Here is a 24803-nt window from a genome sequence, read left to right on the forward strand (position 1 = left end):
ACCTGTTTACAGTGAGGTAAAATAATACTTATTATTATTATTATTATTATTATTATTATTATTATTCCTTATCCAGTTTAAATGAAAACTACAAGTGTTTCCTACACAAATTATCTGGTAATACAGCAAATAATAGGCCACCATATAGTTAAAAAAAAAAAATTTTGATTTCAGAAATTTTCCCATGCGGGAGCTACTCCCTAAATAAAATCCTTTTAATATAAAATCTGTAACCCACTTGATGCGCGTTTCGCTAGTGTACCTGCCAGATTCATTAAACTGGGTATACACCTAAAGATTAATCTGTCTGCTGGGACCAAAATTTGGTAATGCAGGGGAGTGACTGACGGTCACCATTTGCTCCCTAACACTGGAAAACGAATTGTTTCAAAATTATCCGAAGTATCATTTTGTCCATTTCCTAGCATTTGGGAGTAAATGGTTGCTTGTCACTTGCTCAAATAAGTTACCAGATTTTTGTTTCCTCCTCATCACCCCCCCCCCCCCCAGATTGGACAGATACATTTTTCTTTGTGTACCCAGCTTTAGAAGCATTATTTATTGAATATTTAAAGTGTGGAAATCCCCTGATGTTCGTCGTGCCGTTAGAGTATAAGGCAAACCTTCCCCAGTGTATTAAGGTCTATTATGTGGCATAATTATTGGGTGGTATTCAGTATGCCAGCTGTTGGGATCCCGGCGCTCAGTATACCGATGCCGGAATCCCGACACCGGCATACCGACAACTATTCGCCCTCTTGGGGGTCCTCGACCCCCCTGGAGGGAGAATAAATAGCGTAGCGCACCACTGCAGCGTGGCGAGCGCATCGAGCCCATAAGGGGCGCATTTGCGGTCGCCCAGCTGTTGGTATGCCGGCGGTCGGGATCCCGGCACCGGTATGCTGGCCGACGGCATACCATACTACACCCATAATTATTGGCTGCTGAACTAACTTTTTTCTCCTTTCAGTTAAAAAAAAAATGTATCTATTGCTTCTGAGTAATCTTGCACCTATTGATCACAAAGGGATAAGCCATTACCAAATTCAGCTCCTTAAATTAACAACCCTTTTATATGTCCATCACTGAAACAGGAAACCGCTGATCACATAGAAAATCCATTGAAGAAAATTGACTAATACCCCTTTCAGATGTACGTCCTGGGAAGAGTCTTTCAAGCTGGTAATTCCCGGGTCTCAGCCCAACCCTAGTAAAGAGCAGGGTAGTTTACTTCGCACATAGCAAAAACCCAGGTTGATGCGCGTTCATGTGTGTGAAAGGTCTATAAATATTTTATATAGACATTGGGGAGAGGTTATAACAGATAAAAATCTAAAATGTTAAACTGTTTTCTCTGACGTCCTAAGTGGATGCTGGGACTCCGTAAGGACCATGGGGGAATAGCGGCTCCGCAGGAGACTGGGCACAACTAAAAGAAAGTTTTAGACTACTGGTGTGCACTGGCTCCTCCCACTATGACCCTCCTCCAGACTTCAGTTAGAATCTTGTGCCCGGCTGAGCTGGATGCACACTAGGGGCTCTCCTGAGCTCCTAGAAAGAAAGTATATTTTAGGTTTTTTATTTTACAGTGAGATCTGCTGGCAACAGACTCACCGCAGCGAAGGACTAAGGGGAGAAGAAGCGAACCTACCTAACTGGTGGTAGTTTGGGCTTCTTAGGCTACTGGACACCATTAGCTCCAGAGGGATCGAACACAGGACCCGACCTCGATCGTTCGGTCCCGGAGCCGCGCCGCCGGCCCCCTTACAGAGCCAGAAGCAAGAAGTGTTCCTGAAAATCGGCGGCAGAAGACTTCTGTCTTCAACAAGGTAGCGCACAGCACTGCAGCTGTGCGCCATTGCTCCTCATGCACACCTCACACTCCGGTCACTGATGGGTGCAGGGCGCTGGCGGGGGGCGCCCTGAGGGCAATATAATACACCTTGGCTGGCAAATGTACACCATATATAGTCAGGAAGGCTATATAGGTGTAAAAATACCCCTGCCAGAATTCCAGAAAAAGCGGGAAAAGTCCGCCGGAAAAGGGGCGGGGCCATCTCCCTCAGCACACTGGCACCATTTTTCCCTCACAGCTCCGCTGGAAGGACGCTCCCTTGCTCTCCCCTGCAGTGTCAAGCTACATAAGGGTAAAAAAGAGAGGGGGAGCACTAAATTTAGGCGCAGTATGTGTATATATATATATATATATATATATATATATATATATATATATATAATATAAGCAGCTATAAGGGAAAAACACTCATTTATAGTGGGATCCCTGTGTTATATAGCGCTCTGGTGTGTGCTGGCATACTCTCTCTCTGTCTTCCCAAAGGGCTTTGTGGGGTCCTGTCCTCTGTCAGAGCATTCCCTGTGTGTATGCGGTGTGTCGGTACGGCTGTGTCGACATGTTTGATGAGGAGGCTTATGTGGAGGCGGAACAGATGCCGATAAATGTGATGTCACCCCCTGCGGGGTCGACACCTGAGTGGATGGTTCTGTGGAAGGAATTACGCGACAGTGTCGACTCCTTGCATAAAAGGTTTGACGACATACCAAATGTGGGACAGCCGGCTTCTCAGCCTGTGCCTGCCCAGGCGTCTCAAAAGCCATCAGGGGCTCTAAAACGCCCGCTACCTCAGATGGCAGACACAGATGTCGACACGGATACTGACTCCAGTGTCGACGACGATGAGACTAATGTATCTTCCAATAGGGCCACACGTTATATGATTGAGGCAATGAAAAATGTGTTGCATATTTCTGATGTTACCCCGGGTACCACAAAAAAAGGGTATTATGTTTGGAGAGAAAAAACTACCAGTTGTTTTTCCTCCATCTGAGGAATTAAATGAAGTGTGTGAAGAAGCGTGGACTTCCCCTGATAAGAAACTGGTAATTTCTAAGAGGTTACTAATGGCGTACCCTTTCCCGCCAGAGGATAGGTCACGTTGGGAAACATCCCCTGGGGTGGATAAAGCGCTCACACGCTTGTCAAAGAAGGTGGCACTACCTCTCCGGATACGGCCGCCCTGAAGGAATCTGCTGATAGAAAGCAGGAGGCTATCCTGAAGTCTATATATACACACACAGGTGTTATACTGAGACCAGCTATTGCTTCAGCATGGATGTGCAGTGCTGCAGCTGCGTGGTCAGATTCCCTGTCGGAAAATATTGATACCCTAGACAGGGACACTATATTGCTAACCGTAGAGCATATTAAAGACGCACTCTTATACATGAGGGATGCACAGAGGGATATTTGCCGGCTGGCATCTAAAATAAGTGCAATGTCCATTTCTGCCAGGAGAGGGTTATGGACTCGGCAGTGGACAGGAGATGCAGATTCTAAAAGGCACATGGAAGTTTTGCCTTTTAAGGGTGAGGAGTTGTTCGGGGATGGTCTCTCGGACCTCGTTTCCACAGCAACAGCTGGGAAGTCTACATTTTTACCCCATGTTCCCTCACAGCCAAAGAAAGCACCGTATTATCAGGTACAGTCCTTTCGGCCCAATAAGGGCAAGTGGGTTAATGGCGCGTCCTTTCTGCCAGGAGGCAGAGGTAGAGGGAAAAAGCTGCAGCATACAGCCAGTTCCCAGGAGCAAAAGTCCTCCCCCGCTTCCTCTAAGTCCACAGCATGACGCTGGGGCTCCACAGGCGGAGCCAGGTACGGTGGGGGCCCGTCTCAAAAATTTCAGCGATCAGTGGGCTCGCTCACGGGTGGATCCCTGGATCTTTCAAGTAGTATCTCAGGGGTACAGGCTGGAATTGGAGACGTCTCCCCCCCGCCGTTTCCTCAAATCTGCCTTACCAACAACTCCCTCAGGCAGGGAGGCAGTGTTACAGGCAATTCACAAGCTGTATTCACAACAGGTGATAGTAAAGGTGCCCCTACTTCAACAAGGACGGGGTTACTATTCCACAATGTTTGTGGTACCGAAACCGGACGGTTCGGTGAGACCCATTTTAAATTTGAAATCCTTGAACACGTATATAAAAAAATTCAAGTTCAAGATGGAATCGCTCAGGGCGGTTATTGCAAGCCTGGACGAGGGGGATTACATGGTATCACTGGACATCAAGGATGCTTACCTGCATGTCCCCATTTACCATCCTCACCAGGAGTACCTCAGATTTATGGTACAGGATTGTCGTTACCAATTCCAGACGTTGCCGTTCGGTCTATCCACGGCTCCGAGGGTCTTTACCAAGGTAATGGCCGAAATGATGATACTCCTTCGAAAGAAGGGAGTTTTAATTATCCCGTACTTGGACGATCTCCTGATAAAGGCGAGGTCCAGGGAGCAGTTGTTGGTCGGGGTAGCACTATCTCGGGAGGTGCTACAACAGCACGGCTGGATTCTAAATATTCCAAAGTTACAGCTGGTCCCTACGACACGTCTACTGTTCCTGGGGATGGTTCTGGACACAGAACAGAAAAAAGTGTTTCTCCCGGAGGAGAAGGCCAAGGAGCTGTCATCTCTAGTCAGAGGCCTCCTAAAACCAAAACAGGTGTCGGTGCATCACTGCACGCGGATCCTGGGAAAGATGGTAGCTTCCTACGAAGCAATTCCATTCGGCAGGTTCCATGCAAGAACCTTTCAGTGGGACCTGTTGGACAAGTGGTCCGGATCGCATCTTCAGATGCATCGGCTGATAACCCTGTCTCCAAGGACAAGGGTGTCTCTGCTGTGGTGGCTGCAGAGTGCTCATCTTCAAGAGGGCCGCAGATTCGGCATACAGGACTGGGTCCTGGTGACCACAGATGCCAGCCTTCGAGGCTGGGGGGCAGTCACACAGGGAAGAAACTTCCAAGGACTATGGTCAAGTTAGGAGACTTCCCTGCACATAAATATTCTGGAACTGAGGGCCATTTACAATGCCCTAAGTCAGGCAAAACCCCTGCTTCAAAACCAGCCGGTACTGATCCAGTCAGACAACATCACGGCGGTCGCCCATGTAAACAGACAGGGCGGCACGAGAAGCAGGACGGCGATGGCAGAAGCCACAAGGATTCTCCGATGGGCGGAAAATCACGTGTTAGCACTGGCAGCAGTGTTCATTCCGGGAGTGGACAACTGGGAAGCAGACTTCCTCAGCAGGCACGACCTCCACCCGGGAGAGTGGGGACTTCATCCAGAAGTCTTCCAACTGATTGTAAACCGTTGGGAAAGGCCACAGGTGGACATGATGGCGTCCCGCCTAAACAAAAAGCTAGAAAAATATTGCGCCAGGTCAAGAGACCCGCAGGCGATAGCTGTGGACGCTCTAGTGACACCGTAGGTGTACCGGTCGGTTTATGTGTTCCCTCCTCTTCCTCTCATACCAAAGGTACTGAGGATAATAAGGAGAAGAGGAGTAAGAACTATACTCATTGTTCCGGATTGGCCAAGAAGAGCTTGGTACCCGGAACTTAAAGAAATGATCTCAGAGGACCCATGGCCTCTGCCGCTCAGACAGGACCTGCTGCAGCAGGGGCCCTGTCTGTTCCAAGACTTACCGCGGCTGCGTTTGACGGCATGGCGGTTGAACACCGGATCCTGAAGGAAAAGGGCATTCCGGAGGAAGTCATTCCTACGCTGATTAAAGCTAGGAAAGAAGTAACCGCAAACCATTATCACCGCATATGGCGAAAATATGTTGCGTGGTGTGAGGCCAGGAAGGCCCCAACGGAAGAATTTCAGCTGGGCCGTTTCCTGCACTTCCTACAGTCAGGGGTGACTATGGGCCTAAAATTGGGTTCCATTAAGGTCCAGATTTCGGCTCTATCGATTTTCTTCCAGAGAGAACTGGCTTCACTACCTGAAGTTCATACTTTTGTTAAGGGAGTGCTGCATATTCAGCCCCCTTTTGTGCCTCCAGTGGCACCTTGGGATCTCAACGTGGTGTTGGATTTCCTAAAGTCACATTGGTTTGAGCCACTTAAAACCGTGGAATTGAAATATCTCACGTGGAAAGTGGTCATGTTGTTGGCCTTGGCTTCGGCCAGGCGTGTATCAGAATTGGCGGCTTTGTCATGTAAAAGCCCTTATCTGATTTTCCATATGGATAGGGCAGAATTGAGGACCCGTCCCCAATTTCTCCCTAAGGTGGTATCAGCCTTTCATCTGAAACAACCTATCGTGGTGCCTGCGGCTACTAAAGACTTGGAGGCTTCCAAGTCGTTGGATGTAGTTAGGGCCCTGAAAATTTATGTTTCCAGGACAGCTGGAGTCAGAAAGACTGACTCGCTATTTATCCTGTATGCGCCCAACAAGTTGGGTGCACCTGCTTCAAAGCAGACTATTGCTCGCTGGATCTGTAGTACGATTCAGCTTGCACATTCTGCGGCTGGACTGCCGCATCCTAAATCTGTAAAAGCCCTTTCCACGAGGAAGGTGGGCTCTTCTTGGGCGGCTGCCCGAGGGGTCTCGGCTCTTCAACTTTGCCGAGCAGCTACTTGGTCGGGGTCAAACAAGTTTGCTAAATTCTATAAGTTTGACACCCTGGCTGAGGAAGACCTAGAGTTTGCCCATTCGGTGCTGCAGAGTCATCCACACTCTCCCGCCCGTTTGAGAGCTTTGATATAATCCCCATGGTCCTTACGGAGTCCCAGCATCCACTTAGGACGTCAGAGAAAATAAGAATTTACTCACCGGTAATTCTATTTCTCGTAGTCCGTAGTGGATGCTGGGCGCCCGTCCCAAGTGCGGATTGTCTGCAATACTTGTATATAGTTATTGTTTAACTAAAGGGTTATTGTTGAGCCATCTGTTGAGAGGCACAGTTGTTATCATACTGTTAATTGGGTATTGTATCACGAGTTATACGGTGTGATTGGTGTGGCTGGTATGAGTCTTACCCAGGATTCAAAATCCTTCCTTATTGTGTCAGCTCTTCCGGGCACAGTATCCTACCTGAAGTCTGGAGGAGGGTCATAGTGGGAGGAGCCAGTGCACACCAGTAGTCTAAAGCTTTCTTTTAGTTGTGCCCAGTCTCCTGCGGAGCCGCTATTCCCCCATGGTCCTTACGGAGTCCCAGCATCCACTACGGACTACGAGAAATAGAATTACCAGTGAGTAAATTCTTATTTTTTTTTTATTAGTAATCATCCTGTACTTTTGCCTCATTTATCTAAAATCTGAATTTCTTCAGTATACACCAAAAACAACGGTTTTGTCTGGAGTTTCCTACTATATAGGATGGTCACATTTAGTTTCATTATGCCACACAGCGGGAGATGCCTGGCGTGAGTGAGCTGGCAGGTCCCATGCAACTCCTAGTGTCAGGGGTCTTATTTTGTCAAAATTGCATCTTAGTCACAATGCAATGCAACTAGGATGCCCCAGAAGATTCTGCTGATTAATTTGATATGTGACACTTGTATATCTGTGGTCGACTGAGTTAATATATGAAGCACAAAGGAAGTTTATATGGAAAAAAAAACCACGGCTGCTGCTTTGTAGCACTTCATATACAAGTGTTGCATATCAAATAAATCAGCAGAGTCTCTTGGTGCTTTCTAGTCGCATTGCCTTGTGACTAATATGCAATTTTGATAAAATAATACGCCAGACACTAGCAGAGTCTCGCGTGACCTGGCGTGCCAAGAGTTGCTGTTTGGCGGGACTGTAGCAAAGATGTATGAGGACACATCTGTATAGCATTGGTTTGTAACAATCACAATTAAACTTGAATTTAAGCTTGTCACACTATGGGAAACCAGTCAAATTCAAGATGCCTTGTATACAGAAGCAGCAGTTTCAGCTAATGAAAATACTTTTCATCAGTACAGATGTGTCTTCATACAAATAGCCTCAATGCGCCATGTGACGCAAGACTTTTGGTTCTGTGCGACTCTGCTAGCGACAGGCACCTTTTCACATCTTTTTACCTAAAAACGTGGTGGAACTAGGACATTCTAGCAGACTGCTGATTAAATTGATATGTGACACGTTTATATCTGTGTGCAACGGAGTCTGTATACGTGGTGCAGTGGAACTTGACGTGTCCCAGTCACATTGCATTGCAGCTTATATGCGTTGTTGGCTAAAAAGACATGAAAAAGTCACCCAGCGCTGAGTCGCCTAGGACCTGGCACACTGAGAGGAGTTGTTTGGGCTGAATGCAGCAATATTGTATTTGAAAAATGTAATCAGGTCTTTCCTGAGTTAAAATTTAAGTAAACTGTCTCTTGTTGTTAATTCATACCACAGGTTGCAGGCAATCCAGCATTTAGCCTGTCCTGACACAGAGTATGACTGAATATTTAACTTTATTTTGATTTACGTATACATCAGCACTTTGCTTACTTTAATGAGCTAATAGACTTTCTGTTTGTTTTTCAGGACACTCTCCTTTGTGGGAATGAGTTTATGCCTTGCTTTGATGTTTATTTGTTCCTGGTATTATGCATTAGTTGCTATGCTTATAGCAGGATGTATATATAAGTATATTGAATATAGAGGGTAAGTCAATAGAAACAGCTATATACAGTGCCTCACAGAAAATTTATATATTTACAGTACAAATCAATTCATACTTAATATTGACTAATGGATTTTTGTGTGCATGTTATTTGCTTTGCTGAAAAATGAGAGAACTGAGTCATAAAACTAATGTCTCTGTTGTCAAGGAATTGAGTGGAAATTCAAATTGTATTCTATTTCTCTAACGTCCTAAGTGGATGCTGGGGACTCCGTAAGGACCATGGGGAATAGCGGCTCCGCAGGAGACTGGGCACATCTAAAGAAAGCTTTAGGACTAACTGGTGTGCACTGGCTCCTCCCCCTATGACCCTCCTCCAAGCCTTAGTTAGATTTCTGTGCCCGACGAGAAGGGTGCACACTAGGGGCTCTCCTGAGCTTCTTAGTGAAAGTTTTAGTTTAGGTTTGTTATTTTCAGTGAGACCTGCTGGCAACAGGCTCACTGCATCGAGGGACTAAGGGGAGAAGAAGCGAACTCACCTGCGTGCAGAGTGGATTGGGCTTCTTGGCTACTGGACATTAGCTCCAGAGGGACGATCACAGGTTCAGCCTGGATGGGTCCCGGAGCCGCGCCGCCGGCCCCCTTACAGAGCCAGAAGAGCGAAGAGGTCCGGAAAAATCGGCGGCAGAAGACGTTCCTGTCTTCAATAAGGTAGCGCACAGCACTGCAGCTGTGCGCCATTGCTCTCAGCACACTTCATACTCCGGTCACTGAGGGTGCAGGGCGCTGGGGGGGGCGCCCTGAGACGCAATAAAACACGATAAAAATACCTTACATGGCAAAAAATGCATCACATATAGCTCCTGGGCTATATGGATGCATTTAACCCCTGCCAGAATATACAGAAAAACGGGTGATAAGGCCGCCGAAAAGGGGGCGGAGCCTATCTCCTCAGCACACTGGCGCCATTTTCCCTCACAGCTCAGTTGGAGGGAAGCTCCCTGGCTCTTCTCTGCACTACAGAAAGGGTTAAAAAAAGAGAGGGGGGCACTAATTAGGCGCAGTATTAAAACATACAGCAGCTATAAGGGGAAAAACACTTATATAAGGTTATCCCTGTATATATATAGCGCTCTGGTGTGTGCTGGCATACTCTCCCTCTGTCTCCCCAAAGGGCTAGTGGGGTCCTGTCCTCTATCAGAGCATTCCCTGTGTGTGTGCTGTGTGTCGGTACGTTTGTGTCGACATGTATGAGGAGAAAAATGATGTGGAGACGGAGCAGAGTGTCTGTAACAGTGATGTCACCACCTAGGGGGTCGACACCTGAGTGGATGTACTGTTGAAAATTACGTGACAGTGTCAGCTCTGTATAAAAAAAAACCAGTGGTTGACATGAGACAGCCGGCTACTCAGCTTGTGCCTGTCCAGACGTCTCATAGGCCGTCAGGGGCTCTAAAGCGCCCGTTACCTCAGATGGCAGATACAGACGCCGACACGGATACTGACTCCTGTGTCGACGGTGAAGAGACAACCGTGATTTCCAGTAGGGCCACACGTTACATGATTGAGACAATGGAAAATGTTTTATACATTTCTGATAATACGAGTACCACCAAAAAGGGGTATTATGTTCGGTGAGGGAAAAACTACCTGTAGTTTTCCTGAATCTGAAAAATAAAATGAGGTGTGTGATGATACGTGGGTTTCCCCCCGATAACAATTGATAATTTCTTAAAAAGTATTGGCTGTATACCCTTTCCCGCCAAAGGTTAGGGTGCGTTGGGAAACACCCCCTAGGGGGGATAAGGCGCTCACACGCTTGTAAGAACAAGGGCTCTACCTTCTCATGAGATGGCCGCCCTTAAGGATCCTGCTGATAGAAAGCAGGAGGGTATCCAAAAATGTATTCACACACATACTGGTGTTATACTGCGACCAGCAATCGCCTCAGCCTGGAGGTGCAGTGCTGGGTTGGCATGGTCGGATTCCCTGACTGGAAATATTGATATCCTAGATAAGGATAGTATATTATTGCCTATAGAGCATTTAAAAGATGCATTTCTATATATGCATGATGCACAGCGGAATATTTGCCGACTGGCATCAAGTATAAGTGCGTTGTCCAATTCTACCAGTAAAATGGTCAGGTGATGCGGATTCCAAACGGCATTTGGAAGTATTGCCTTTAAAAGGGGACATTTGGGGTCGGTCTTTTAGACCTGGTGGCCACGGCAACAACTGGGAAATCCACGTTTGTACCCCAGGTCGCCTCTCAAAATAAGACGCCGTATTATCAGGCGCAGTCCTTTGTTGGCAAGCGGACAAAAGGTTCCTCTTTTCTGCTCGTGACAGAGGGAGAGGAAAAAGGCTGAAGAGATTACCCAGTTCCCAGGAACAGAAATCCTTTCCCGCCTCTGCAAAAGCCCTCAGTATGACGCTAGGGCCTTACAAACTCAGGCACGGTGGGGGCCCGTTCTCAATGAATTTCAGTGCGCAGTGGGCTCACTCGCAAGTAGACCCCTGGATCCTTCAGGTAATATCTCAAGGGTACATATTGAAATTCGAGACGTCTCCCCCTCGCCGTTTCCAAAAGTCGGCTTTACCGACGTCTCCCTCTGACAGGGAGGCAGTTTTGGAAGCCATTCACCCAGCAGGTGATAATCAAGGTACCCCTCCTGCAACAGGGAACGGGGTATTATTCCACACTATTGTGGTACCGAAGCCAGACGGCCCGGTGAAACCGATTCTAAATCTAAAATCTAAAATCTTTGAACACTTACATACAGAGGTTCAAATTCAAGATTGAGTCACTCAGAGCAGTGATTGCGAACCTGGAAGAAGGGGACTACATGATGTCTTGGGACATCAAGGATGCTTTTACCTTCATGTCAAAGTTTACCCTTCTCACCAAGGGTACCTCAGGTTATGGTACAGAACTGTCACTATCAGTTCAGACGCTGCCGTAGGGATGGTCCACGGCACCCCGGGTCTTTACCAAGGTAATGGCCGAAATGATATCCCTTCGAAGGAAGGGAATTTTAGTTATCCCTTACTTGGACGATTCCCTGATAAGGGTAAGATCCAGGGAACACTTGGAAGTCGGTGTAGCACTATCTCAGGTAGTGTTGCGGCAGCACGATTGGATTCTCAATATTCCAAAATCGCAGCTGGTTCCGACGACTTGTCTTCTGTTTTCCTAGGGATGTTCCTGGACACAGTCCAGAAAAAAGATGTTTCTCCCGGAAGAGAAAACCAGGGAGTTATCCGAGCTAGTCAGGAACCTCCTAAAACCGAACCAAGTCTCAGTGCATCAATGCACAAGGGTTCTGGGTAAAAATGGTGGCTTCCTACGAAGCAATCCCATTCGTTAGATTCCACGCAAGAACTTTCCAGTGGAACCTACTGGACAAATGGTCTGGGTCGCATTTTCAGATGCATCAGCGGATAACCCTGTCACCAAGGACAAGGGTATCCATCATGTGGTGGTTGCAGAGTGCTCATCTTCTAGAGGGCCGCAGATTCGGCATTCAGGACTGGGTCCTGGTGACCACAAATGCCAGCCTGCGAGGCTGGGGAGCAGTCACACAGGGAAGGAATATCCAGGGCTTAGGGTCAAGCCTGGATACATCACTTCACATAAATATCCTGAAGCTAAGGGCCATTTACAATGCTCTAAGCTTAGCAAGACCTCTGCTTCAAGGTCAGCCGGTGTTGATCCAGTCGGACAACATCATGGCAGTCACCCACGTAAACAGACAGGGTGGCACAAGAAGCAGGAGGGCAATGGCAGAAGCTGCAGGGATTCTTCGCTGGGCGGAAAATCATGTGATAGCACTGTCAACAGTATTCATTCCGGGAGTGGACAACTGGGAAGCAAACTTCCTCAGCACGACCTCCACCCGGGAGAGTGGGGACTTCACCCAGAAGTCGTCCACATGATTAAAAAACTCGACAGGTATTGCGCCAGGTCAAGAGACCCTCAGGCAATAGTTGTAGACGCTCTGGTAACACCGTGGGTGTACCAGTCAGTGTATGTGTTCCCTCCTCTGCCTCTCATACCCAAGGTACTGAGATTGATAAGATGGAGAGGAGAAAGCACTATATTCGTGGCTCCGGATTGGCCAAGAAGGACTTGGTAACCGGAACTTCAAGAGATGCTCACGGAGGATCCGTGGCCTCTACCTCTAAGAAGGGACCTGCTCCAGCAAGGACCCTGTCTGTTCCAAGACTTACCGCGGCTGCGTTTGACGGCATGGCGGTTGAACGCCGGATCCTGAAGGAAAAAAGGCTTTCCGGATGAAGTCATCCCTATCCTGATCAAAGCCAGGAAGGATGTAACCGCAAAAACATTATCACCGCAATTGGCGAAAATATGTTGCGTGGTGCGAGGCCAGTAAGGCCCGACGGAGGAAATTCAACTGGGTCGATTCCTACATTTCCTGCAAACAGGAGTGTCTATGGGCCTGAAATTGGGGTCCATTAAGGTTCAAATTTGCGGCCCTGTCAATTTTCTTCCAAAAAGAACTAGCTTCAGTCCCTGAAGTTCAGACGTTTGTAAAAGGGGTACTGCATATACAGCCTCTTTTTGTGCCTCCAGTGGCACTTTGGGATCTCAATGTAGTTTTGGGTTCCAAAAGTCACATTGGTTTGAACCACTTAAATCTGTGGAGTTAAAATATCTCACATGGAAAGTGGTCATGCTGTTGGCCCTGGCCTGGGCCAGGCGCGTGTCAGAATTGGCGGCTTTATCCTGAAAAAGCCCTTATCTGATTTTCCATTCGGACAGGGCGGAATTGAGGACTCGTCCTCAGTTTCTCCCCAAGGTGGTTTCAGCGTCTCACCTGAACCAACCTATTGGTGGTGCCTGCGGCTACTAGGGACTTGGAGGCCTCCAAGTTGCTAGACGTTGTCAGTGCCCTGAAAATATATGTTTCCAGGACGGCTGGAGTCAGGAAATCTGACTCGCTGTTTATCCTGTGTGCACCCAACAAGCTGGGTGCTCCTGCTTCTAAGCAGACTATTGCTCGTTGGATTTGTAGTACAATTCAGCTTGCACATTCTGTGGCAGGCCTGCCACAACCAAAAATCTGTAAATGCCCACTCCACAAGGAAGGTGGGCTCATCTTGGGCGGCTGCCCGAGGGGTCTCGGCTTTACAACTTTGCCGAGCAGCTACTTGGTCAGGAGCAAATACGTTTGTAAAATTCTACAAAATTAATATCCTGGCTGAGGAGGACCTGGAGTTCTCTCATTTGGTGCTGCAGAGTCATCCGCACTCTCCCGCCCGTTTGGGAGCTTTGGTATAATCCCCATGGTCCTTACGGAGTCCCCAGCATCCACTTAGGACGTTAGAGAAAATAAGAATTTACTTACCGATAATTCTATTTCTCATAGTCCGTAGTGGATGCTGGGCGCCCATCCCAAGTGCGGATTGTCTGCAATACTTGTACATAGTTATTGTTACAAAAATCGGGTTATTATTGTTGTGAGCCATCTTTCAGAGGCTCCTCTGTTATCATACTGTTAACTGGGTTCAGATCACAGGTTATACGGTGTGATTGGTGTGGCTGGTATGAGTCTTACCCGGGATTCAAAATCCTTCCTTATTGTGTACGCTCGTCCGGGCACAGTATCCTAACTGAGGCTTGGAGGAGGGTCATAGGGGGAGGAGCCAGTGCACACCAGTTAGTCCTAAAGCTTTCTTTAGATGTGCCCAGTCTCCTGCGGAGCCGCTATTCCCCATGGTCCTTACGGAGTCCCCAGCATCCACTACGGACTATGAGAAATAGAATTATCGGTAAGTAAATTCTTATTTTTGTTATCGCTATCATAAAGCATACTAGCAACAGTGATCCATTTGTTGCATATTGTTTAATAGTTCAGCGATTTGTGGAGGATTTGGTTATTTACATGGGTATGGGAGTCAGGTAACATAACTAAAAACCATGACCGTTTCATGGCATAGTATAGCTGGTAGGAACGTTGCTTAGTATATGGCAAACATCAGACCGTGAGCATTGGTTACTGGGAAGGTGCAGTGTGACTGCCATGTTGTTCACACCTTCAGCCCCATATGTCCATTCTCAAACTGCCAGCCTCAAGAGACACTAAATGCAGCATTTGATTTGTATAGGTCATCATCTGGGGAGCACACGGGTCATATATGCATGCGTCTGTGCTTCTGTTTCGGCATGTGCGTGTCACTAGGAGAGAGCAATGTCTAATCCGACTTTTGCAGAGTAGCTGCTGCGTGGCCAGACAAACTGTGATCCAATATCCCTCCCTTCCACCCCATGTTATAATAAAGATGCATTACTCGCTGCATAGTTATGTCTCCTGAATTATTCTCATAGTTATGTCTCCTGAATTATTCTAGATTAATTCATTCATCGTCATTGATTTGATGTTTTTTGTTCTGTATATATTCTATGAAAATACTGAAAATGTAAATTCATGTTTATTTAGGGCTGAAAAAGAATGGGGAGATGGAATACGAGGTTTGTCATTAAATGCAGCTCGCTATGCTTTGCTTCGAGTTGAACATGGTGCAACACATACTAAAAACTGGAGGTAGGTTTCGGTGTCATTCTGCTACAAGTGATGTGTATAGTAGCCAGATCATTCGACTCGCACATGTGACAAGATTAGTTTAGTATAGGATGATGGGTATGTGGTGCATGGACTAGAGCTGAGTGGCTCAGATGCCAGATCTAGAAAAAATTACGAGGGATGGGGGTGCACCATAATGGTAGGGAGGTGGAGCTGAGCAGGTATGACCGAGTCTGTGAAGGAGCTGGAGCTGCACACCTACTGTGAACTTGGAAAAACAATGTAGCTGCTGTGCCGCCGCATAGCGTTGGCGCAAAACTAAAGGGGGTACTGGTCCTTAGCACCTGCAGCACTGCAGAGTGAAAGTTCATACACAGTGTGTATGTATGTATATTCCCAACAGACCGGCACTGGGAGTCTGAAAAAAGTTCAGTGTATTGTATAATGCATACAAAAGATGTTCAACGTTTCAGGGCACACCCGCCCCGTTTTCAAGGTGAATGCCGGACACCTTTTTGTATATACTGTATTATTGTGAACATGCATATATAGTGGCAGGTGCTCAATTAGCTTAGTGATATCTTTCAGGTGCTTGAATTGTATTATTCTGAACATGCACATGTTTGCGCAAAATCCATGTTTCTGCAGCAGGTTACATTGGTTTCCACGGAAACATCGGGGTAGAGTGGATCTTGATCCAGAGGCACTAACAGGCTAAAGCTTTAGGCTGTCCCACGATGCATTGGTGTCTCCTCTATAACCCCGCCTCCAGGCACTGTGAGCTCCATTTCAGTTGCTGTCAGAAATTTTCTGTCAGAAAAAGATTTTCAGGTACTGCCCAGCAGATGACACTCTGGAAGCTGGGGTTGATACAAGGGCACAGGGGTTGAAGGGAAACTTGGAAGAACTGCCGGGGATGCTGGATGGAACCGGTGCAGAAGGAAAGGTGTATTGAACTCACAGCTGAAGTTAGAGTCCGATGGTGAGTATCGATGGAGAACTGTGGTTCTATGTTGTGTGGTAGATGAAAACGGATCGATGTTGGAACACCGCAGGAGATGGAGAGCTATACTGGAAGTGATACAGAACACCGCTGAAAGCTGGAAGTGACTCAGGAACACAGCTGGAATCAATGCTGGAACAATGCTGGAAACCGGTGATGTAGTCATTGTGGAACACAGAGAGCGATGTTGGTAGGCAGTAAAAGCTTGGAGTGATACTGAAAGACCGCTGGAAGCGATTCTGGAACAACGCTAAAAGCTGGAAGCTGGTGATGGATCACTGCAGAACACAGGACGCAATGTAGGAACACCTCTGGAGTCAGGCAGCACCGGTAGATGGTAACTGGTGCGGGGTCTCTAAGTGGAGCAAGGTCACAGGAGCTGGAGTACCTGGAAGCACAAGCAGGAAAATCCACAAACAGGAGAGACATGTATAACTAGGATAAACAACCACAGCACTGACGATTAGGCATCCTTGATGCAGGATATTTATACCAGCTGGGAAGTAGGTATTGGCTGGGCAGTCAGGCAGAGTCCAGAGCGCAGCAGATGCACTGTAGAGTGACGTGATGAATCCAAACATGGCTATGCATTTGTTTGATTCTGGAGGTAAAGTCTGTTTGTACTTAGCATGTGGGAATCTGTGGTAATGGCGGCGGAGAGCAGGAGACGCCATTCATTATGACAGGAGGGATTCGCTGTGTAGTTGCCATGACCGCACTGCCGGGATCGCGGAGGGGAGACTGAGGCAATGTAATACAGTGCGCTGCATGCAGACAGCGCATGTTGAGTCCAGGTTTGGATCGCTGGGCCAGTCTCAGGAGACACTTGGAAGGTAAGAAGTGGTGACTAATTACCCGGATCGTGACAGCACCCTCCCCTTTAGGTGTGTCCCCAGGACAGCTCTTAGGCTTACAAGGAAATCTGGCGTGGAAAGCCTGGACCAACTTTGGAGCCTGGACAACCGATGGGGGACACCTTGGGTGCAATGGGGAGCGCAGAGTGCAATCTATTCAGGACAACCGGCTTGAGGAGAGAGATGTGAAATGTCTTAGGGTTTTTTAGGAATGGAGGCAACTTGAGCCTATAGGTGACAGGATTGCCAATCTGGAAGGGCCCGATATAACGAGGAGCAAACTTCATACTTTTAACCTTTTGTCTCAGATTTTTGGTGGATAGCCAAACACGATCTCCTGGTTTGAGGGCAGGAATTGCCTTGCGCTTCTTGTCTGCAAATTTCTTGTACCTCGAGGAAACTTTTAGGAGCGCTGCCCAGATATTCCTCCAGTTTTGAGAAAACTGACGAAGGGTGAGATCAGCTGCAGGTACCGATGTTGCTGGGAGCGGCTGAAACTCGGGGATCTTGGGATGGAACCTGCAGTTGGGAAAGAATGGCGTAGAAGAAAATGAAGAATCATACTGGTTGTTGTGACAAAATTCGGCCCACAGAAGAATATGTACCCAGTCGTCTTGGGAAGAGGATACGTAAATTCAGAGGAAGGCCTCCTCCAAGTCCTGAGTCACCCTCTCGGTTTGCCTATTGGTTTGGGGGTGATAAGCAGTAGAAAACTTTAACTTGACCTGAAGGGCCAAACACAGACTTCTCCAGAATTTGGCTACAAACTGGACACCTCTATCGGAGACCATTTCTTCAGGGAAACCGTGTAATCTTAAGATCTCTTGAATGAATACTTGAGCCAGCTTGGAAGCTGACTGAAGACCGGTGAGAGGAACGAAGTGAGCCATCTTGGTGAACTGGTCAACTACCACCCAGATGGTATTATACTTGTTACACTCAGGGAGATCGGTAATAAAGTCCATTCAAAAATGGGTCCATGGACGGTGAGGTATAGACAAAGGCACCAGTTGTCCAGCAGGCGACTGGCATGGCACCTTGTGCTGGGCACACTTGGTACAGGATGCAATAAACTCTGTAATGTCCTTCTTTAAGGTCAGCCACGGTATGATCTGGAAACGTATTCGTAGGTTTTCTGAATACTTGCGTGTCCGTCAAAGTGAGAAGAATGTGCCCATTGCAAGAGCTTCTTTCTGAGAGCCAGTTTTACAAGGCTTTTCCCTGACTAAGACATAGAGTTCACTCCCATGACAAAGAATGCCACTGGATCGATAATGGGATGCTTACCAGTGGATTCAGACTCCTTTTCTTGCTCCCAGGAGCGGGTAAGAGTATCAGCCTTGCGATTCTGTGACCCTGGACAAAACGAGAATTTAAAGTCAAACCTGGAGAAGAGTGCCCACCTGGCTTGACGAGGATTGAGGCATTGGGTGGCTTTCAGGTACAGGAGATTCCTGTGGTCTGTCAGGATAATGATAGTATGAGAGGCTCCCTCCAGTAAATATCTCCATTCTTCAAGAGTGAGCTTGATGGCTAGATGAGATTCTATGCACCCCTCAAGTCTAACTTGGAAAAGATGGTGGCTCCACTGACACAATCAAATAACTCGGTGATAAGAGGCAAAGGGTACCGGTTTTTCACTGTGATGTCGTTAAGCCAGCGATAATCAATACATGGTCGCAGGCTACCATCTTTCTTTTTCACAAAGAAGAAGCCTACGCCAGCTGGAAAAGAGGAAGGCAGGAATAAACCTTTGGCTAGGTTTTCTTTAATATATTCCTCCATGGCGTGGGTCTCTGGAATCAACAGAGGATAGGTGCGTCCCCGAGGAGCATTCTTCCCTGGAATGAGATCGATAGGACAGTCCTACTCTCTATGAGGAGGAAGAATATCTGCAGAGGACTTGCTGAAAACATCAGTGAATTCTTGGTACTGTGGAGGCGGAACATCTGGAGATTTTAAAGTAGAATTTTGAGCTGGGCGAACTTTTTGGAGACCGGAAGGACCCCATGCCAGGATATGTGTAGTTTTCCAATCAATCTGCGGATTGTGGAGACGAAGCCAGGAAAGGCCTAGAACTACAGGAATCGTAGCCTTGGGGATGACCAGAAAGGAGATCAGCTTGGAGTGAAGAGCTCCTACCTTCAGATAGATAGGTAGGGTCTTATAGTTGATAACTGCATCAGAGATTCTGCTGCCGTCCACAGCAATCAGGCAAACAGAAGACGAAAGTCTCTCGGTGGGTAGGGACCACCGTTTAACACATTCTGCGGTCACAAAGTTCCCAGCCACTCCAGAATCCAGAAGAGCAATGAGATTCCTGAAATGCTGAGACACTTAAAGGGATACAGGAAGTTTGCAATCACAGGAAGAAGGGGAGGAGTTCATTACTCCTACACGGCCCTCTCCTTGACTGGCTAGGATTTGGAGTTTCCCTGACGCTTTGGGCAAGGTGTTCGGACATACGTCGTCTTCGCTTTGCAGGCGACAGATGAGAACGCTTGATCTGCATAGGCTCATCTTTGGGCGGAGATGGCTGATGAGGAGGAGTAACTGCAGAGGTCTTTTGGAAGTGTGGACCTTCCTCACTCAGCTGCCATTTCGCGGAATCGGAGCTCAAATTTAGTACAGAGGGATATGAGCTCATCTAATTTTGAAGGTAAGTCTCTGGTAGCAAGCTCATCCTTGATCCGTTCGGATAACCCGTGCCAGAAAGCTGCATAGAGAGCGTTGTCATTCCAGGAGAGTTCAGACGCTAGGATCTGGAATTGTACCAGATATTGACCAACTGTCCGTGTCCCCTGACATAGCCGGAGAAGATCAGTGGAGGCAGATGTCACACGTCCTGGTTCATCGAAGATGCGCCTGAAGGTCGCCACGAAATCGGCATATGAAGAGAGTAGGGCATCGGATTTCTCTCGTAGAGGTGATGCCCAATCCAGGGCGGAGCCACTGAGGAGGGATATGATGTATGCAACCTTGGTGCGGTCGGTTGGAAAACTGCCAGGCTGTAACTCGAAGTGTACCTCACACTGATTCAGAAAACCTCAACAGGCTTTTGGGGAACCATCGAACTTGGGTGGTGACGGCAAATGGAGACGAGGTGCAGAGACAGGAATGGTGGGTTGGGGTTCCCACTTGAGGTACTGCATTCGGAACACTGGACGCCCCTGAACCACGGAGAGTTGCTTGAATCCCAGCCGGGAGGAAAGGTCCTGGAGACAGCGGATCACTTGTCCCTGTACAGCCTCTTGATGTTCTAAGCGGGCTGCAAGTTGTTGCACCGGGCTGTCGCTTGGGCCTAGTCTCCGGACGTATTCATTAGGTCACTGCTTACTGTCACAACTGAGGGCTGTGGTTAACCTGGGGTGTATGTGAACCGTGAAGGTTGAATATGGTTCTTGTACATACAGGAACAATAACAGCAGAAGCACCTCTATCTTCTTTCTACATCTTTGCTGTCAGCATCCCCAATTCATGCGGAATCTGCCAATATATCAATCAGATGGTACAGTCAGTTATACGGTACCACTCAAATATAGGTAAGGCTCTCTTCAATGCCTCGGCCCATTGTGGCCTTATCAATACAGTTTATCTGTACTGGTCAGGGTGGAAGGATGCAGTAAAAACTTATGGCTCCATACCCCTAACCCATTCAACATTGATAATGACCAGAACATATAATTCTTCATAAAAATCCTCATATCCTATTTGGGAGTGGCAGCTCTCCGATTCATGGTGATTCCTATGAGTATTGAACCTGTATTGTGTTAATGTGTATGTTTGTGTAAGTAGTGTTTCTAGCTGCTCTCTGTGAGTTATACAAAACATTTTAATGTTGGATTATTAAATGTTACGTTTTATCTTCTATACACATTACATGGTATTTACCGATTTAACAAGAGTGCGCCCACACAAAGAGTCTTCTTTTTTCTCCAGTGTTGTTTGCATCCAAACTTTGTTAAAAGCCTGTAAACTGGCTTCAGCTCAGATTTATTGCAGAGTCTGGAATTCTTACTTCACCTGGTGTGCTGATAAGAATTATGATGCATACAGATTCAGAACTTCCAGAATTCTGGCTTTTCTGCAAAGCGGCCTGGTCATAGGCCTTCGTCTGTCCTCCCTCAAGGTTCACATAGCTGCCTTGTTGGTATAGCTTCAGAGAAAAATTGCGCCTATACCTGACATTCATACATTCTCTCAGGGTGTCTTACGGATTCAGCCTCCCTATGTCCCTCCTGTTGCTCCATGGGATCTGTCGGTCATCCTGAATGCCTTGCAAGAGTCTCCATTTGAACCTCTTGAGACTTTGGACCTTAAATGGCTCACGGCCAAGGTTTTGTTTTTACTGGCATTTGCCTTTGCTAGAAGGGTGGCGGACTTAGGCGCATTGCCCTGTCATCCACCCTTTCTAATATTTCATTGCGACCGGGCAGTTCTTAGAACTCGCCCAGGTTATTTACCTAAGGTGGTGTCATCTTCTCACCTTAACCAATAGATTGTGGTTCCAGCCTTGATCTCTTGTGATTTGTCCTCCAAAGAGTGGTCTTTGGATGTGGTACGGGCTCTCTGTATATATGTGGAGAGGACTTCCTCAATCAGGAAGTCAGACTCCCTTTTTGTCTTGTTTGGTTTTCACAAACGTGGCTGGCCTGTGAATAAGCAAACCTTGGCCAGATGGATTAGAATGGTGTTTGCACAAGCTTATGTGCAGGCTGGTCTCCCAGCTCCTGCTGCTATTAATTCCCATTCTACTCGGTCTGTTGGACCTTCTTGGGCGGCTCGCCATGGTGCGTCCGCAGAACAATTGTGCAAGGCGGCTACGTGGTCCTCAGTGAACACGTTTATTAAGTTCTAAGCCTTTGATACTTCCGCCTTCCAGGATGCTTCCTTTGGATGCCGGGTTCTCATACTCGCTAAGGTGCGTCCCCTCTCTTGAGGGAGGAACTGCTTTAGGACATCCCCGATGTTTCTCTATGGAAACCAATGTAACCTGCTGCAGAAAAGGAGAGTTTTGGTAGACTTACCATTGTTATCTCTCTTTCTGCGAGGTACATTGGGTTCCACAGGGCACCCGCCCTGATGCACCTAGCTTCTATGGGTTTGTATGGCATTAGCCGCTGGTCCCTTCTCCTGTCATGAGAATGTGGTGCTATGTGACTAACATCTACCTTCTCTCTTACCTGCTCCTGCATTGGACCGGTTAACAAAACTGAGCTCAGTGTTTGGAGGCGGGGTTATATAGGAGGCCCCAATGCATCCTGGGACAGCCTAAAGCTTTAGCCTGTTGGTGCCTCTGGATCAAACTTCACTCTACCCCGATGTTTCCCTGTGGAACCCAATGTACCTCGCAGAAAGAGAGTTAACAATGGTAAGTCTACCATAACTCCTTTTGTGCAACAGCAACCCGTGGTAGTTTTCTTATGTTAAGCAGCTGAATTCAGCTGCATATTAACATCGAATGGCCATCAATTCCACACCATTCGAAAGCTGCCATCAAATATGAAAAACCACTACCATCACAATAAAAACATTGGGCCTAATTCAGAGTTGATCGCAGCAGCAAATGTGTTAGCGGTTGGGCAAAGCCATGTGCACTGCAGGTGGGGGGGGGGGCAGATATAACATGTACAGAGAGAGTTACATTTGGGTGGGGTGTGTTCAAACTGAAATTTAAATTGCAGTGTAAATATAAAGCAGCCAGTATTTACTCTGCACAGAAACAAAATAACCCACCCAAATCTAACTCTCTGCAAATGTTATATCTGCCACACCTGCAGTGCACATGGTTTTGCCCAACTGCTTACACATTTGCTGCTGCAATCAACTCTGATTTACCCCCATTGATGGTTTTAAACCACCAGCATTCAGTGTCCATCCCTAACCATTGCACTGCAATATGTTCAAATATGACCACGTACACAGACAAATGGCTGATGTGTTTAGATGTATCTATTTACCAACAAGAGCAAAAATCAATTTATTTGGATTATTGTTGCTCTCATTTTGGTTCCTACATGCTGTCATATCAGGCCAATTGATCTAACACCAATTGCTGCTGTTGCGTCACCTATGGCAAGCTCTAGTACAGCTAAAGGAAAATAAGTCTGCAATCTAAACTCTTTCATGAGAACATCCCTCCCTACAAAGGCATTTTTTTATGTGAAATGCCCTTTTTCCCTACTGTCCAGCACTGCTCCGTGATGCCTTACAAATCCTATATAATAAAAGGCTAACATTGCTCCTCACCTCTATGGAGGGAATTCAAGTGTTTTGCACGCCGGCGTCCACTAGATGGCACCCAATGGAGCAATTCAAGTGTTTCTCCACTCGGGCGCGCACAGCTGCCACGCTGATATTACTGTTATGATGTTCTGTCATTTTGACCGGCTGGTAACTAGTAACTAATAATCATGATATAATGGGATTAGACAATTTAATAATTTCAATGTCCAAGATTTGGTAAATGTCACCTCTCTGTAGACCAGCCACAGATACTACATTTCTGTAGATAAGTTTATGAATTTGCATTGTGAGTGCATTGCTCTTTTCTTATTTGAGCAGCTTCCCATAGATTTTGGACAATGGGGTAAACTTGTGAATCTTAGATGCAGTTGGAGGTGGACTTTATATGAGATTATGCAAAAAGTTACCAACAGAAATTCGCGGATGATCATTGTTCTGAACCTAAGGCAAAGATTAGGCACAGCTTTGGGTGTTATGGCATAACAGTGACAGTGCTGACTGATGATTTTCAGACTGGGATTTATTTGGGGACTGGAGGTCAAAGATGCAGATCGCATGCATAAACAGACAGTAGCAATCTTTTGCCATCTTCCAAATGTATTAACGTGGTCAATTATTTCTGATTTTTGATGGGACAATTATCTGGCATTTTGGCACACTGCAATAACAGGGTTTATGTTATATTGTCAAGTTGCATAAACTGCAATGATTTGGCTGTTGCCTGGGGTCTTTGGCAAAGATTACATTGCTTTGCTGCCCTGTCCCTGGTGTAGACTGCAGGCCTATGGGAATCCTGGTATCCGGACTCCAGGTCGACAGCACAAAGGTCGACACACCTTAGGTCGACGCCAATTGGTCGACACACCTTAGGTCGACATGGACAAAGGTCGACAGGAACAAGGTCGACATGGAAAAAGGTCGACATGAGTTTTTTACGATTTTTTTTCTTTTTTTGAACCTTTTCATACTTAACGATCCACGTGGACTACGATTGGAACGGTAAAGTGTGCCGAGCGAAGCGAAGACACCATGCCCGAAGCATGGCGTGCGAATGCGGTGCACTAATTGGGGTTCCCGGTCACTCTACGAAGAAAACGACACCAAAAAAACATAAAAAACTCATGTCGACCTTTTTCCATGTCGACCTTGTTCCTGTCCACGTCGACCTAAGGTGTGTCGACCAATTGGCGTCGACCTAAGGTGTGTCGACCTTTGTGCTGTCGACCCTCAGTCCCAGACCCGGGAATCCTTATTCACAGGTGAAATATCAGATTTCTCTTCACTGTTTTTATCTTGTGGATTGTACACCCTTGCTCGATTTATTCAAATTTACACTAATGTGCATATACATATATTAAAAACTTTAGCTAGAATTGACGACCAAAATGTTTGTTTTTCTGAATTAACTTTGCATAAAAGTAGCATTGTATTAATTTATGAAATGGCATCATACAGCTGAGTATATGCATTGTTACTAACAAATTTGGTTACACAATTAAACGGAGTAGCAATAGATTTGTCTGAAACTATATTGCAGACCTCAGATGTTGGTGTTACTGAACCTGGATTCTGATCAGATTGTAAAGCATCCTAGGCTGCTATCGCTAACATCTCAGCTAAAAGCTGGCAAAGGGCTGACCATTGTGGGATCTGTGCTGCAAGGAACGTTTTTGGATAATCATGTAGAAGCTCAGAAAGGGGAAGAAGTAAGTATTTCAATAGTAATATAAGATAATGCATGAT

General features: G+C 46.8%; 1 protein-coding gene across 3 annotated transcripts in view; it reads left to right on the forward strand.

Moving 5' to 3' along the window:
• SLC12A7 (solute carrier family 12 member 7) overlaps window positions 1-24803 on the forward strand; it is a 952187-nt gene that overhangs the window by 791579 nt on the left and 135805 nt on the right. For all 3 annotated transcript variants that reach the window (XM_063922663.1, XM_063922664.1, XM_063922665.1), the window contains exons 15-17: window positions 8331-8450; window positions 14874-14978; window positions 24598-24766. In XM_063922663.1, coding sequence (XP_063778733.1) covers window positions 8331-8450; window positions 14874-14978; window positions 24598-24766 — 394 coding nt within the window. The remainder of the gene's footprint in view (window positions 1-8330; window positions 8451-14873; window positions 14979-24597; window positions 24767-24803) is intronic.

Source organism: Pseudophryne corroboree, chromosome 5, assembly GCF_028390025.1.
Source record: "Pseudophryne corroboree isolate aPseCor3 chromosome 5, aPseCor3.hap2, whole genome shotgun sequence".
NCBI lineage: Eukaryota > Metazoa > Chordata > Amphibia > Anura > Myobatrachidae > Pseudophryne > Pseudophryne corroboree.